Source organism: Perognathus longimembris, chromosome 17 (assembly GCF_023159225.1).
Source record: "Perognathus longimembris pacificus isolate PPM17 chromosome 17, ASM2315922v1, whole genome shotgun sequence".
NCBI lineage: Eukaryota > Metazoa > Chordata > Mammalia > Rodentia > Heteromyidae > Perognathus > Perognathus longimembris.
Genome location: NC_063177.1, coordinates 51,809,541 through 51,823,140, shown reverse-complemented (window position 1 = coordinate 51,823,140; position 13,600 = coordinate 51,809,541). Strand labels below are relative to the sequence as shown.

The following is a 13,600-nucleotide window of genomic DNA, read 5'->3' as shown; positions in this document are numbered from 1 at the left end:
AACACATGGCAGGAGTCTTTACTTATGTCATCTATTTATGTACTATTTATGTGTTTGTCCTGGTAGTGGGACTTGAACTCGTGGCCTCACACTCACACTCAAGGCTGGTGCTCTACCACTTGTCCCACACCTTCGTTTCCATTATTTAATTTTCTTTTCTTGTTCTGAGACTGGAACTCAAACTCAGCACCCAAAACTTTTGCTCAGCACTCTACCAACTGAGCCATGCCTCCGACCTCAAAGGACTAGTTATTCCTTTTCTTTTTCTGTCATTACATTTTTTTCTTTTTTGGCTGGTCCTGGGGTTTGAACTCAGGGCCTGGGCACTGTCCCTAGGCCTCTTAGTGCTCAAGGCTAGCACTCTGCCACTTGAGCCACAGCGTCACTTCAGGCTAGCACTTCCATGAGAGAGGAACCATTTTTATTATTAAGGGTTTTTGTTTTTGGTGGCAATACTCGGGTTTGAACTCAGGGTCTCACACTTGCTAGGTAGGCTCAACTTGAGTCACATCCTCAGCCGTTTTAGCTCTTAGTTATTTTTCAGGCAAGATCTCAAGCTTTTTTGCTTCTGGTTGGCCTCAGACTGCAGTTCTCCTACCTATGTCTCCCAGTAGCTGGGATTCCATGTGTGAGCCACTTACACACGACTCTAGATAAGTTCTCTGAGTGCCCATTGGGTGTCTGGCACTGTGTGACACTCTGGGGATAAATGAGTCAATGAAATTGTCCCCCACCCTCAGGGAGTTTACAGTTTAGTGCAGGTGTTGTCAAACTCTTTTCTATAAAGGGCCATATACAGAATATTTTTAGTGTTATGGAGCATATGGTCCTTGCCATAACTAAATTGTGCCATCAGAGTGAAGAAACAGTAATAGATGGTATGTAAAAAAATGCACATAGTTGTGTTCCAATAAAACACTGAAATTCAAAATTCAGAGTTTTCATATCACAAAATATTAAACTTACTTTTGTTGTTGGTGTGGTGGTCATGGGGCCTGAGCTCTGGGCTTGGGCACTGTCCCTGAACTTTTGTGCTTAAGGCTAGCACTCTACCACTTTGTGTCACAACTCCACTTCTGGTTTTCTGGTAGTTAATTGGAGATCAGAGTCTCACAGACTTTCCTGCCTGGGCTGGTTTTGAACCAGGATCCTCAGATCTCAGTTTCCTGAGTAACTCGCTAGGATTACAGGCATGAGCTATCAGAGCCCAAAATCATAACAAAGTATTTTTTTTTAAAGCCGAGTGCCAGTGACTTATGCCTGTAATAATAGCTACTCAGGAGGCTGAGATCAGATAACCCAGTTAACCAGCAAAATCCAGAAGTGAATCTAGGGCTCAGGTGGTAAGGTGCCAGCCTTGAGTGAAAAAGTTAAAGGACAGTGCCCATGCCTTGAGTTCAAGTCTCAGTACTGGCACAAACAAAACAAAAATAATACAGAAACAATTCTTGTAAGTCATACAAAATAGGACTATTAGTAAGCATAGTTTTGTCTGTATGCATAGCTTGCCTACTAGTCTCAAAGGACAGGCATGAAACACAACGTCACATTAGAGAGAGAAAAAAAGAATACTTACTTGTTGGCAGGAGAGAGCAGAGGGCTCCAGGGATATTGTTCTATTTCTCAGTCTTGGTGGTGGTTACATAGTTACACCTTGTGAGAATTTATCAAGCCATCTGTTATGATTTGTGTGCTTTTCTGTATACTATACTTCAATAAAAATCATCAGAAATGACAAGTGTGTAATCAGTGTTCAAAAGAAACAATAGGAGGCCATTGGTTTGGACTAAGCTCCTGTCAAGGCCCCAAGTCCAGGTTAAAAGTCAAAATGGTGTCAAGCATTCCCAAGTTCACCAAGGGGAAATTAAGCTTTGTCTGACCTGAGAAATCAGGATTAGGAGACAAAGGCCAAATTTCCCTGTCACTCCAGCTTCAATAGGCATGTTAACATTCCCTCTGTTCTTTTATTCCTCCTACAAAAGAAGTAACTGGAAACAACCTGAAATGTACTGATCAGTTATTTTCCTCTTGTTCTATTTCCTTGTTTCCAGTTTACAAGCAAAGTCACTTAAGCCCAAGACTGGTGGCACACATCTACAGTCTCCATACTTTAAAGGCGGAGGCAGGAAGATTACAGTTAATGGCCAGCCTAGGTTATACAGTGAGGCTCTGTCTTTAAAAGGAAGAAATGGGGAGGAGGGAAAGTAGGTCATTTCAAAGAGATTTATTTATTTATTTATTTATTTATTTATTTATTTATTGCCAGGCCTGGGGCTTGGACTCAGGGCCTGAGCACTGTCCCTGGCTTCTTTTTGCTCAAGGCTAGCACTCTGTCACTTGAGCCACAGCGCCACTTCTGGCCATTTCCTATATGTGGTGCTGGGGAATCAAACCCAGGGCTTCATGTATACGAGGCGAGCACTCTTGCCACTAGGCCATATTCCCAGCCCATTTCAAAGAGTTTTAGCTGTTGTTGATTTTGTTTATCTGAGACAAGATATCCCTACGTAGTTCAGACTGGCCTTGAACTTAAAATCCTCCTGCCACACAACCTCAAATGATGGGAATACCACTATACTTGGCTTGTTTCTTTCTTCCAGCCCTTGTCTATAAAACTAATCTCCGTTGGCTCAGATCATCAGACCGCTTGCTCTATTTTATGGAATAGAGTTGCTCAATTCAAGAATTAAAAATAAACCCAAGATCTAGAAGTGTAGCTCAGGGATAGATCTGATGCCTTGTGTTCAACCCTCACACACACACACACACACACACACACACACACACACACACACACACACATCCACACAATGCAAATTAAGACAAAAAGACATAAATAATAATAAAATAGGATCTGGTGTTGTGGGGGCTGAGGGACCTTTACTCCTAGTGGCTTGGGAGATAATGAGTCTAAGGTATCTCCAAGGAAGGAGAGAGAAGCCCTAGATGAAGTGGGATCAGGCATATGTGGTCAGAGATCACCATGGATACTGCCTCTTGTTCTCTAGTTTGCTCTAGCCTCATTGGGCTGGTACTGAGGCTTGAACTCATGGCCTTGCACTCTCACTTAGCTTTTTAATCTAATACTGGCCCTCTACCACTTGACCCACACCAGCTTTTTGCTGGTTAACTGGAGGAAAGTCTCTCGGATTTATCTGCTCCGGCTGGCTGCGAACCTCCATCCTCAGATCTCTGCCTCTTGAGTAGTTAGGTTTATAGACTTGAGTCACTGGCTCCTGGGCCCGTCCCTCCTTTTTCTTCTCCAATTGTTCATCATGATTTTTTTTGCGTTAATTTTGATCTTTTAAAACGCGTGTTTTAGCCAGGTGTGGTGGTGCACGCCAGAAATGTCAGCACCTGGGCCTAGTGGCAAGAGTGCTTGCCTTGTATACATGAGGCCTTGGGTTCAATTCCCCAGCACCACATATACAAAAAATGGCCAGAAGTGGCGCTGTGGCTCAAGTGGCAGAGTGCTAGCCTTGAGCAAAAAGAAGCCAGGGACAGTGCTCAGGCCCTGAGTCCAAGGCCCAGGACTGGCCAAAAAAAAAAAAAAAAAAAGTCAGCAGCTGGGGGGGGGGGCCCCGCGGGGCTGGGGCAGGACGACCATGAATTTGAAAACCCTGTCTCAAAGCAAAAACGAAAGCAAAAAGCCCTCAGCGCATTAAAATATGCGTTCTTCGTCTTCATTACTGGGTTTTCAATGGTGTTTCCTTAAAGTTTGCATCCAAGGGGAGTGTCTTATCCCAGTTCCCGGGCAGGCCATTCCCCGGCCCCCAGCCCCCGACGCCGCTTTCTGCACCAGTTACGGGGAAGACAGTATGGCGGGAGAAGCTCTTCACGGCTCAATAGTCTCCTCGCTCCGACACGACACTCAGGGCGTCGACCACACCAGAGACAACGCCAGCACCGCGGCAGGACCACGGCGGGAGCAGCCCTGGAACTGAGACTCCGGGCGCGCGCAGCGGCCCAGAGCACCGCCCTCGGGCTACGGCACGTGACGGCTATTACCCAATAGGAGGGGAGCCGCGCTGGGAGCTGGGCTCCTGATTGGCTGGGATGAAACACACGCGCCGCTGTGGATGTATTGCGTCATCAGAGAGCGACGAAGGCCTCCGGAGAGGCCTAAGTAAGCTCCTTTTTAATTGGCTGTCTCCCTCGACAGCTATTGAAACGGAGATAGAGATTTGCTTAACTCCAAGTCTAGGTTTCCGGCATTGGGAAGGATGAGGCAAGACCCGGGAGAAATAAAGTCTCTTAGGGCCTGGAAATCTTGAGTGGCGGAGTCTTGGCGGGCTGAGGAGGGCGGGAAGAAACGGGCCTCCCTCTTGGGGACGGGGGTCTTTTGGGGGGTTGGGGTGGGGCCGCACTGTGATGCTTTCCAACGGGTGGGAAGAGGAGGGCCACGATTGTGGGCGTGCCCTGAGCCGACTGGAGGCGGGGCTGAGCCGGTGTGGGCGTGACCGGAGCCGGATGGGGGCGTGCCCTGGGCCGGACGGGGCGCGGCCTACCTGGGGGCTGGGCGTGGCCGCGAGCTGCTCGGCTTCTGCGTGCTGTTCCTGAGCATGGCTCCGCGCTTCTGGTCCTGGTGTCACCGGTCGGCGTGGCCTCGGATCCGACCGCCTCTCGCCAGTAACAACACCCCGAGTAGGAGCAGGGCACTTTGGGCTGCATGGGAACGCGGGGACGCCTAGGAGCGCCGAGTGCAGGGGTCGGATCGGAGCTGGGGCAGGACCGGAGAGGAGCGAGACGTGAATGGTGGTGGTGCGGGGCGCAGAGGGGGGCCCTTGCGGTGCGAGGTGAGGTCCCCGGGGTGAGACCGCAAGGGCCCCCCGCGTGCGAGACGGAGTGAACGGGGGTAGGCGACCCGGAAATCTCAGGCGGAGTGGGGTAAGGTCGATACAGAGTCCTGCTGGGAAAGCAGGGTTGATGGGGAGTCTGCGGGGTCGTCCTCTGATGGGCAGGACACCCCAAAAGGATAATGAAGAAATGTGCTTCAGAGGCAATGAGGAGGCCGTCATTAGCTGCAAGTTCAGGGGTAAGGCATGGGGCTCTAGATAATAACAGCAGCCTTTTGGGGATTCGGATGAAGGGAGCCTGCAAATTACAGAGTTTCCAGGAACAGGAAGAAGGTGCAAGTGAGGGTGAAGCCTGGCAAAGTGCATCTCTTGTTGGCCACTGGGATTTATTTGGGATAGGGACACAATGTCAACTTGATCTTGCTCCCTCTCCTCTGTCCAGCCCTACGTTTCTACCAGCAGTTCTCCACGCAGGAGAAGACCCCCCAGATCTGTGTGGTGGGCAGCGGCCCAGCTGGTTTCTATACAGCCCAACACCTGCTAAAGGTAATCCTAAGGGCAACCCCCCCCCTTTGGCTTGCCTTTTGAGGAAGTGTCTCCCAGCCCATCTAGGCTGGGTCAGTGTGCCTCTCCTGTCTCCATTTGGTGTCTCCCCCCCACTCCCCATGTCCTGCGTGTCAAGGCTACCCCCTCCTTGGCATTCTGTAACCATTATCTACCTCACCCTCCCTTCCTCTCCCACAGTTCCTTCCCCTGCCTGTACTTTTTCCCATTCAGAGTCAAGGTCTCAAGGCTTCCAGTGCCTCCCCCTCCCTGCCTGCTCACTTCCCCCAAGGTCTCAAGGCTTCTAGTATTGACCTTAGTAGGCATGGCTCCAAGGCTGTCTGTTATAGCTGAGACCTTGAGATCTAGGGGAAAGGGACAAGATAAGTTTGGACAAGATAAGACAGTGGCCTAAAGGTGATTATATTGCTTATGCATATATGCTGATACTTGAAAAGTAGAGTGACCCCCTGGTTTGTCCTGGTTTGCTGGGACATGGAGCTTTCTGTGCTGGCACGAGGAAGACCTCAGAGCAAACTTCTGCTGAAAAGTGGGCTGGGCCAATGCTTCCCGAATAGCACTGGTGGCAGAGGTAATGATGGCGATGCAAGCAGCGTGAGCCGAGTAGGTGCGCACCATCAGAAGCTGTTTCCTGGGACACATGTGTGAGCAACACCGGGGGCCTCGTATGGGCAGTCAGCTTGAAACTCAAGGCCATGTTCTTAAGGGGATAGCTTGGGCTCTGGATGGAGGCCAGGAGCCCACGTGATCAGAGAGGCCTTGTAGGGCTTTGTGTGGGGGCCACTGTGTTAGCTGAGCCTTGAGAGAGGGAGGGTAGGCCTTCCAGGCAGGGTTCTTAGCTCCATCTGTGTCCGCGGGCCGGGTACGGATGTAAGCTTAGCACAGGCAGATGTGCCGTTACCTGCCGGACGGCCCTGGGATGACCCCAGCGTCCAGTGTCTAGCTGCTCCTTATGCACTGGGTAGGAGCTTGGGGAGAGTGGCCCTGTTCCCAGTACGCGTCCTGTCTGGGGCAGCGGCACTGAATTTGAGTCCGGCTCTGAGCAGCCTCTCACCGTATCCTCACGTCCAACCTGGTGCAGGCGTCGTGCTCGCAGGTAGGGGCACAAAGGAGGTGCTCCGTGGCCCCACACTGGGCCGAGGGGGTGCCAGGACCCGTGTGCCGGCCGTCTACACTAGGCCAGTCCGCCGTTGCTCAGCTGGTCACCGTTCGCTGGACACCAGCGTGTTCTGAGCACTGGGACCGTGGGGTGGGGTGGGGGGGAGCAGGACGGGGTTTCTGTGCTCAAGGCTGGGGGACTGGGGGGCTGGTGGCTGGCGCACAGGACATTTTAGGTCTACACAGAGAGCCCACCCGGAGGAGGAGCTGACCAGATTCTCATGTCTGAAAGACCACAGGGGGTGTCCGGTGAGGTTAAGGGAACCCTGTGGACCAAGGCGAGAGGAGGGAGGGGGGTTCCCTTCAGGGAACGGCAAGTGCGTGAGGGCAGGGGGTGGGGGAGGGTGGGGGAGGGCCCCCAGGGGCCCAGCCCGCCCTGTGGACCTGGCTGGCCTCTCTGGGTGCTGTGTGCAGCCCCACCCCACCGGAGCCCCTGGGGCACTTCTTTATAGTGTACCGGGTTTTGAACTCAGGGTTTGGTGCTCTCTTGACCTGCTTGCCTAGAGGGCTGGCTCTCTGCCTCTTGAGCAGCGCCTCCAGTTCTGCCGTTTGCCACTGCTGATTGTTGGGGATCTGATGAACTACCACTGGCTGGCTTCCATCCCTTATCCCCGGATGTAGCTGGGGTTACAGGTGTGAGCCACTGGCGCTCAGCCAGAAGGACTGTCTAGAATGAACATTTCTGCTCAGTGCTCAGCTCTAATCAAACCCTGTGGCCGGGCCTGGGATCTGCGCCAGAATCCCGCTGCCCCCTGCCGCAGGGGTTCGGCCTCCAGGCAGGAGGTCATGGGTAGTCTTTTTTATCTGGTTAGTTTTGGCTTTGCTGGATATTGAACGTAGGCCCTCACGCTTGCTAGGAAAGGGCTCTTTCGATGACCACGGAGGCACACTGCCAGTGCCGTGCTTTTTTATTGGCGTGCTCTGTCTGTGGGGTAGACATAGCAGGGCTGGGGGTCTGGAGGGCAGTGGAGAGGAGGAGGCCAAGGATGTGGGGTTGATGGGGCGGGGGAGGGGCCCACTGCCTAGCTGGACTCTAGGTAGATGGAGGGACAGAAGAGCAGAGGGGGGAACGTTAGTTTATGGAACAAGGAATTCCCTCCCCCTCCCCCGTGGTGCTGGTGATCAAATCCAGGGCCCTTACACATACTGGGGTGCATGCCCAGCCGTGTGTGTATGTGTGTGTGTGTGCGCGCACACACCTGCACACACATGTGCCCGTCCTGGGGCTCTAACTCTAGGCTTGGGCGCTGTCCCTTAGCTCTTTTGCTCAAGGCGAGCTCTTGACTTGACCTACAGCGCCACTTGGGGCTTTTTGCTGGCTAGGTGGCACTGAGAGTCTCACAGACTTTCCCTCGCGGTCCTCAGCTTAGCCGGCATTGCGGGTGCGAGCCGCCAGCACCCCGCTCCACCACTCCTTCCCCCCCAGAGTTTTTTTGTGTCAGTCATGGGGCTTGATCTCAGGGCCTGGGCACTGTCTCTGAGCTTTTCTGCTCAAGGCTTAGAGCTCTACCACTTGGGCCGCAGCTCCACTTCTGGCTTTTGGTGTTTAATTGGAGATAGGAGTCGTATGGACTCTCCTGCCCAGGCTGGCTTTGAACCATGATCCTCAGATCTCAGCCTCCTGGATAGCTAGAATTACAGTGTGAGCCACCAGCACCTGGCTGCTGCTGCTTCTGCTGCTGCTGCTGCTGCTGCTGCTTCTTCTTCCGATTCCTCCTCCTCCTCCTCCTCCTCCTCCTCCTCCTCCTCCTCCTCCTCCTCCTCCTCCTCCTCCTCCTCCTCCTCCTCTTCCTCCTCCTTTTGCAGCCTAGACAGTCTAGATTTCAAGATCCCCCTGCCTCCCTCTTGTAAGAGCTGGGATTCCAGATGTGTTCCACCACACCCCACCAAGGACTGCCGTGAGCTTCGTGGAATGTGGAGGTGGCCTTGGAGAGCTGGTGACCTGGAATGCAGGCCCCTCCCCAGCCAAGCTGGAGGGGAGATGGGGGGGTGGGGGTGGGACGGGCCTGACCTTCGCACCCTGCACCCTGCGGGAGGAAAGGTCCCAGCCATTCCTCACATTGAATCCTCCCTGGAGCACCGCACAGTAAGGACATTGTAACAGACACCGCCAGCCAGGGGCGTTTGTTACCCAGGGCAGCGATGGAGCGGACCACCCTCCAGCCCTAGCTCCTCCTGGGGTCTTCAGGAGGTGGCTTGGGTGGTCCCCTGTGTGCTGGCCAGAGGAGAGAGGGGGGAGGGGGTGGACGGGTGAGGGAGCCTGGGCTGGGGCAGGTGGGCAGCAGTGGGCTGGAAGGAAAGGGGGCCTCGGGCCAAGGTGAGGGGCGGGGAACCGGCACTGACCCTGCGTTCCATTGTGTGGGGAGTGGGGCAGGGCGGGGACACGGGGCGCGGCACCCTCTGGAGCCCCCCTGCTCCCCTCCGGCTTGCTCGCTGCCAGGGTCTGCCTGCCCTCGCCTCCCCAGCGCTTCCGCCTTGCTCTGGGGGGGAGGGGGGCCCAAGGAGCCCCTGGCACTTGCTAGTCTGCCCACCCCAGGGCCTGTGCCTTCCCCGCAGCCCCGGAGGCTCCCTGGGAGAGGGGGTGTGGAGCCACTCTAAGAGTAAGACTTCCCCAAGACGCCCCCTCTGCCTAGCTGGGTACCCCCAGGCTTCCTGCCCCGCCGCCCTTGTTCTAACGGGGTGATCTTGGAACTACACGAAGGCAGGTATGGGTTGCAAAGGCTGGTTCTCAGTCATCAGATCAGCTGGAAGCTTCTAGAAGTGAAGAAGCGTTGGAGGGCAGTTACCATGCATGACTCACGTCTGACCTGAGGAGGAAGCTCCCCTTCCTCGGCTCCAGTGCAGGGGAAGCCGTGGGCCTCCGTAGCCGGCAGTCCTCCCTGAGGTCTACCCTCAACTCCTCTCCACGCTTGTGCTGCCCCAGGCCCCTTGCGTCCCCAGCCCGCTGACCCAGCTGACCCCACCCCCAAACCGCATCCTCTCCCCCAGCACCACCCCCAGGCCCGCGTGGACATCTACGAGAAGCAGCCGGTGCCCTTTGGCCTCGTGCGCTTTGGCGTGGCCCCCGACCACCCCGAGGTGAAGGTGGGTGGAGCCGGGTGTGGAGGGCAGGGGAGGAGGGGGGGTGCCCTGGGTTGAGGGGGCCACTGGCTGTGCCTGGAGCTGCCTCACCTCGAATCCCTCCCCCCCCCACCCCCCACCCCCGGGGCGGCCTGGCAGAACGTCATCCACACGTTCACCCAGACGGCCCGCTCTGACCGCTGCGCCTTCTGGGGCAACGTGGTCATCGGCAAGGACGTGACGGTGCCCGAGTTACGGGAGGCCTACCACGCCGTGGTGCTGGTGAGTGCAGGCGCCGGGGCCGGGGGGTGGGGGGCGAGGGGTGCCAGGCTGGGGCGGGAAGCCCCACGGTGGGGGCGGGGGCCCGACGCCGGGGCCTGTGCTCTCTCCTCAGAGCTATGGGGCGGAGGACCACCGGGCCCTGGGAATCCCCGGTGAAGAGCTGCCGGGCGTGCTGTCCGCCCGGGCCTTCGTGGGCTGGTACAACGGGCTTCCTGAGAACCGGGAGGTGAGCCCCGGGGTCACGCGGGCCGCCCTTTCCTCTGCCAGGGCTGGGTAGCCAGTGGGTGGCACCACGGAGGGAGGAGGCCACCCACGGAGGTGCACCCTCCGTGCAGGAAGGCTGGGCTGTCCTGCCCTAGTGTTGGGGGGTGGGCAGGACACTGGGGGTGGGGGTGGGGGGCCCAGCCAGGAGGCTCTGCAGATGAGATTGAGATGGAGAGACCCATGAAGACCTTTCCCCTCCCCCTCCCCCCCCCCAGCTGGTGCCGGACCTGAGCTGTGACACAGCTGTGATTCTGGGGCAGGGGAATGTGGCTCTGGACGTAGCCCGGATCCTGCTGACCCCACCGGAGCACCTGGAGGTGAGGGGTAGCCCCGAGCTAGAGGGGAGGAGGCCGGGGGGGGGGGTGGTCCGGCTTCCCCTCGTCCAGCCAAGCTTCATTGCTGTGGCCTCTGGAAATCAGGCGGAGCCCTTGGGAAAGGCAGGACTCTGGCCACGTGGACTTGTTTATGCACACTGCCCCCTACTCGCCGCACAGCCTCCGTTTGCAGAGTTGCCTGCGATACGCTGTGTGACCACCGGGGGGAGACGTGGTGCCGCGCTGGGCTCTGCCAGCCTTCTGCCTTAGGTTAGGGGCAAAACCAACTGGCGAGTTCCCTTCCCCAGGGCAGTGTGGGATGACTTCAAGAACCCCCTTTTGTGCCAGAAAACGGACATCACGGAGGCTGCCTTGGGGGTGCTGAGGCAGAGTCAGGTGAAGACCGTGTGGATAGTGGGCCGGCGAGGACCCCTACAAGTGGCCTTCACCATCAAGGTACGGGGACCCTAGGGGGAGGAGCCAGGGTCCCAAGCAGAGGGTACCCATGTATGGGGGTGGGGTGGGGAGGGGAGGTCATCAGAGCCCCTGGAGTGGGTGCTGCAGGGGGGTGGGGAGGAACGGGCTTGGGGAGCAGTCAGGGCTCCCAGTGCCCGGAACCTTCCATGGTAGGCCTGAGTCTGACCTCCCCCACTCTCCGCCCCCCCCCTCCGCCCCCAGGAGCTTCGGGAGATGATCCAGTTACCAGGAACCCGGCCCCTTCTGGATCCCAAGGATTTCTCGGGCCTCGGGGGCAGCGTGAAGGGTGAGGGCCCCGCCTCCCAGGCTCGCATGGGGGGAGCGGCCCCGGGTCCAGGAGGCCTGGTGGGGGGGAGGTGCCCGCGGGGCAGGGACGGTCCTGAGTCGCCCCGTGTCCCTGCCAGAGGTCCCGCGGCCCAGGAGGCGGCTGACGGAACTGCTCCTGCGCACGGCCACGGAGGAGCCGCGGGAGGGGGAGGCCGCCCGCCACGCTCGGGCCCCCCGGGCCTGGGGACTCCGCTTTTTCCGAAGCCCCCAGCGGGTGCTTCCTTCTCCAGACGGGCGACGGGCAGCAGGCATCCGCTTGGCCATCACCAGACTGGAAGTGAGTCTTGTTACCCAAGGACACCCCTCTTCTGAGGCCCCTACACACCCCAGCCTGGTGATGCCCACGCTCTCCCCGCAGGAGGGTGGGGAGGCCGCCCGGGCAGTACCCACAGGAGACACGGAGGACCTCCCTTGTGGGCTCGTGCTGAGCAGCGTGGGCTATAAGAGCCGCCCCATCGACCCCAGTGTGCCCTTCGATCCTACACTTGGCATCATCCCCAACACAGAGGGCCGGGTTGTGGATGTGCCAGGTGAGAGAGTACGAGAAGCCTGGGCATGCAAGCGTGGTAGGAGGTCGGTATCTCCTGAGACATCCTTCACTAGTGACCAGCACTGAGAAGCTCTCGCAGGCAAGCCTGGCCCAGGGCCAGCCTACCCCTCTTCATGGCCGTATGTCTGGTCATTGAGTCATTCACCATTTGCCACATCAGCTCCGGTCTAGGCCCCGTGTTCAGGGCTGGGATGGGAGTCGAGGCGGCCTCCCGTCTTCGGGCCACTTCTGGTCTAATGATTTCTCCATTCAGCAGAGGCTCCTGAGCGCCTGCTAAGCTGGTGGCCAGCAGGCCCCAGCTCCTAGCCTCAGGGAGCTCCTTGCCCACGGGGAAACTGAGGTATAAGGAGCCTGGCAGAGTAAAGCAGCTTCCAGAGCATCCAGGGTGTTTGATGAGCGGCCGTAGTGGGCCCGCCTGTGGGGGGGATTTGTGGTGCGTCTGCATGGGTCTCTGTATAGACGGGGAGCGCCGGCAACATCCGGCCACCCCTCCCCCACGCCCCGTTCCCTCTCAGGCCTCTACTGCAGCGGCTGGGTGAAGAGGGGACCCACGGGCGTCATTGCCACCACCATGACTGACAGCTTCCTCACCAGCCAGCAGCTGCTGCAGGACCTGAAGGCCGGGCTGCTGCCCTCTGACCCCCGGCCGGGCTGGGCGGCCATCCAGGCCCTGCTCAGGAGCCGAGGTCTGGGCCCCCTACTGAGGTCCTGGGTGGTGGGACCCCACTCTTTGGGAGGAAGGCGGAGGAGGAGGAGCCTGCATCGGCTGTCTCCCTTCTGCTCCAGGAGTCCGGCCAGTCTCCTTCTCAGACTGGGAGAAGCTGGATGCCGAGGAGGTGTCCCGAGGCCAGAGCGCCGGGAAGCCAAGAGAGAAGCTGGTGGATCCACGGGAGATGTTGCGGCTGTTGGGACACTGATCCTGGATCCCGACCAGGTGGATGGGACACTGAGCCTGGATCCCAGCCAGGTCAAGGAAAGGAGAGGGGCTGGGGCCAGTGTGAGCCCCATTCTACACCCCAGCCACTGCACTGCCGGCGGGGCCTGGGATCGTGGCTGCTACGCTTTCCCAGGGGCTTCTGAGCAGGCGCTCCACAAGGTAGCCTCTGCCTCCAGATGGAGCCTGGAGTGGAAGCGCAGACCGACCCTTCCCCCTCCCACCCCCCCTTCCCCCTCCCACCTCCCCTTCCCCCTCCCATCCCCCCCTCCCACCCCCCCTCCTGCTGGACTTTGGAGGCCACGAGGTGGAAAAGTGCTGGAAATAAAGTAGCTGAAACCAAAGGTCATGGTTGACACTTCTGGGGCCCAGGGTCACCTTCTGGCCCCCGCGAGCCCGCGCCACCAGGTGGCGCTGTGGAAGCGCTCGCTGCCTGGGAGCTGCTGGGGACGGGTGGTCGGGAAGGGGGCCCGGGCCTGGCGCGGACCCACCCGCCGTTCCTCATCTTGGCTCTGCAGCTGGAGTCCGCCTGACTCCCGGTCCTCACCGTGACCCACCCCGACTGGCCTCCGGTGCCTGCCCTGCCGGTGGCTCTGCCCTGGGTCAGCCCCCGCTCAACCAGTGAGGAGATGGGAGCCCGTGGCACCGTGTTAGGGCCCCACCCCGACCTGCCACAACACGGCGGGCAGGTGTGGCCTTGGGGCCCTACCCTCCGCGCACCCCCAGGGCCTTGACGCCCCTCTGCACCTGAACCCCCCCCCCTTTTCCTGTTTCCATCCATTTCTAGCCAAGTCCCCAAGTCTGTAGAAAGCAGTACCTCCTGTCACCGCAGCCCCAGGACGCTGGCTGGCGTCACTTTATAAACACGGATCCT

General features: G+C 58.1%; 1 protein-coding gene across 3 annotated transcripts; it reads left to right on the top strand.

The window, feature by feature from the left end:
* Positions 1 to 4,499: 4,499 nt before the first annotated feature.
* Positions 4,500 to 12,923, top strand: Fdxr (ferredoxin reductase). Of its 3 annotated transcripts, none has more exons than XM_048366394.1 (12): positions 4,500 to 4,644; positions 5,239 to 5,342; positions 9,507 to 9,602; positions 9,738 to 9,860; positions 9,973 to 10,086; positions 10,340 to 10,441; positions 10,787 to 10,894; positions 11,117 to 11,201; positions 11,320 to 11,519; positions 11,604 to 11,772; positions 12,308 to 12,478; positions 12,579 to 12,923. In XM_048366394.1, exons 1-12 carry the CDS (start codon positions 4,563 to 4,565, stop codon positions 12,707 to 12,709), a joined length of 1,485 nt encoding a protein of 494 aa, XP_048222351.1. In that variant the 5' UTR covers positions 4,500 to 4,562; the 3' UTR covers positions 12,710 to 12,923. The 3 variants fall into 3 exon arrangements, with proteins under 3 accessions (XP_048222351.1, XP_048222350.1, XP_048222353.1); XM_048366393.1 differs by having other exon boundaries at positions 11,601 to 11,772; XM_048366396.1 differs by having other exon boundaries at positions 4,501 to 4,629; positions 11,601 to 11,772.
* The last annotated feature ends 677 nt before the right edge of the window (positions 12,924 to 13,600 follow it).

Coding starts and splice junctions, on each gene's coding strand:
- Fdxr (XM_048366393.1), top strand. CDS start 4,563: ATGGCTCCGCGCTTCTGGTCCTGGTGTCACCGGTCGGCGTGGCCTCGG. Junction 10,442..10,786: donor CCCCACCGGAGCACCTGGAG/GTGAGGGGTAGC, acceptor CTTTTGTGCCAG/AAAACGGACATCACGGAGGC. Junction 11,202..11,319: donor CCTCGGGGGCAGCGTGAAGG/GTGAGGGCCCCG, acceptor TGTCCCTGCCAG/AGGTCCCGCGGCCCAGGAGG.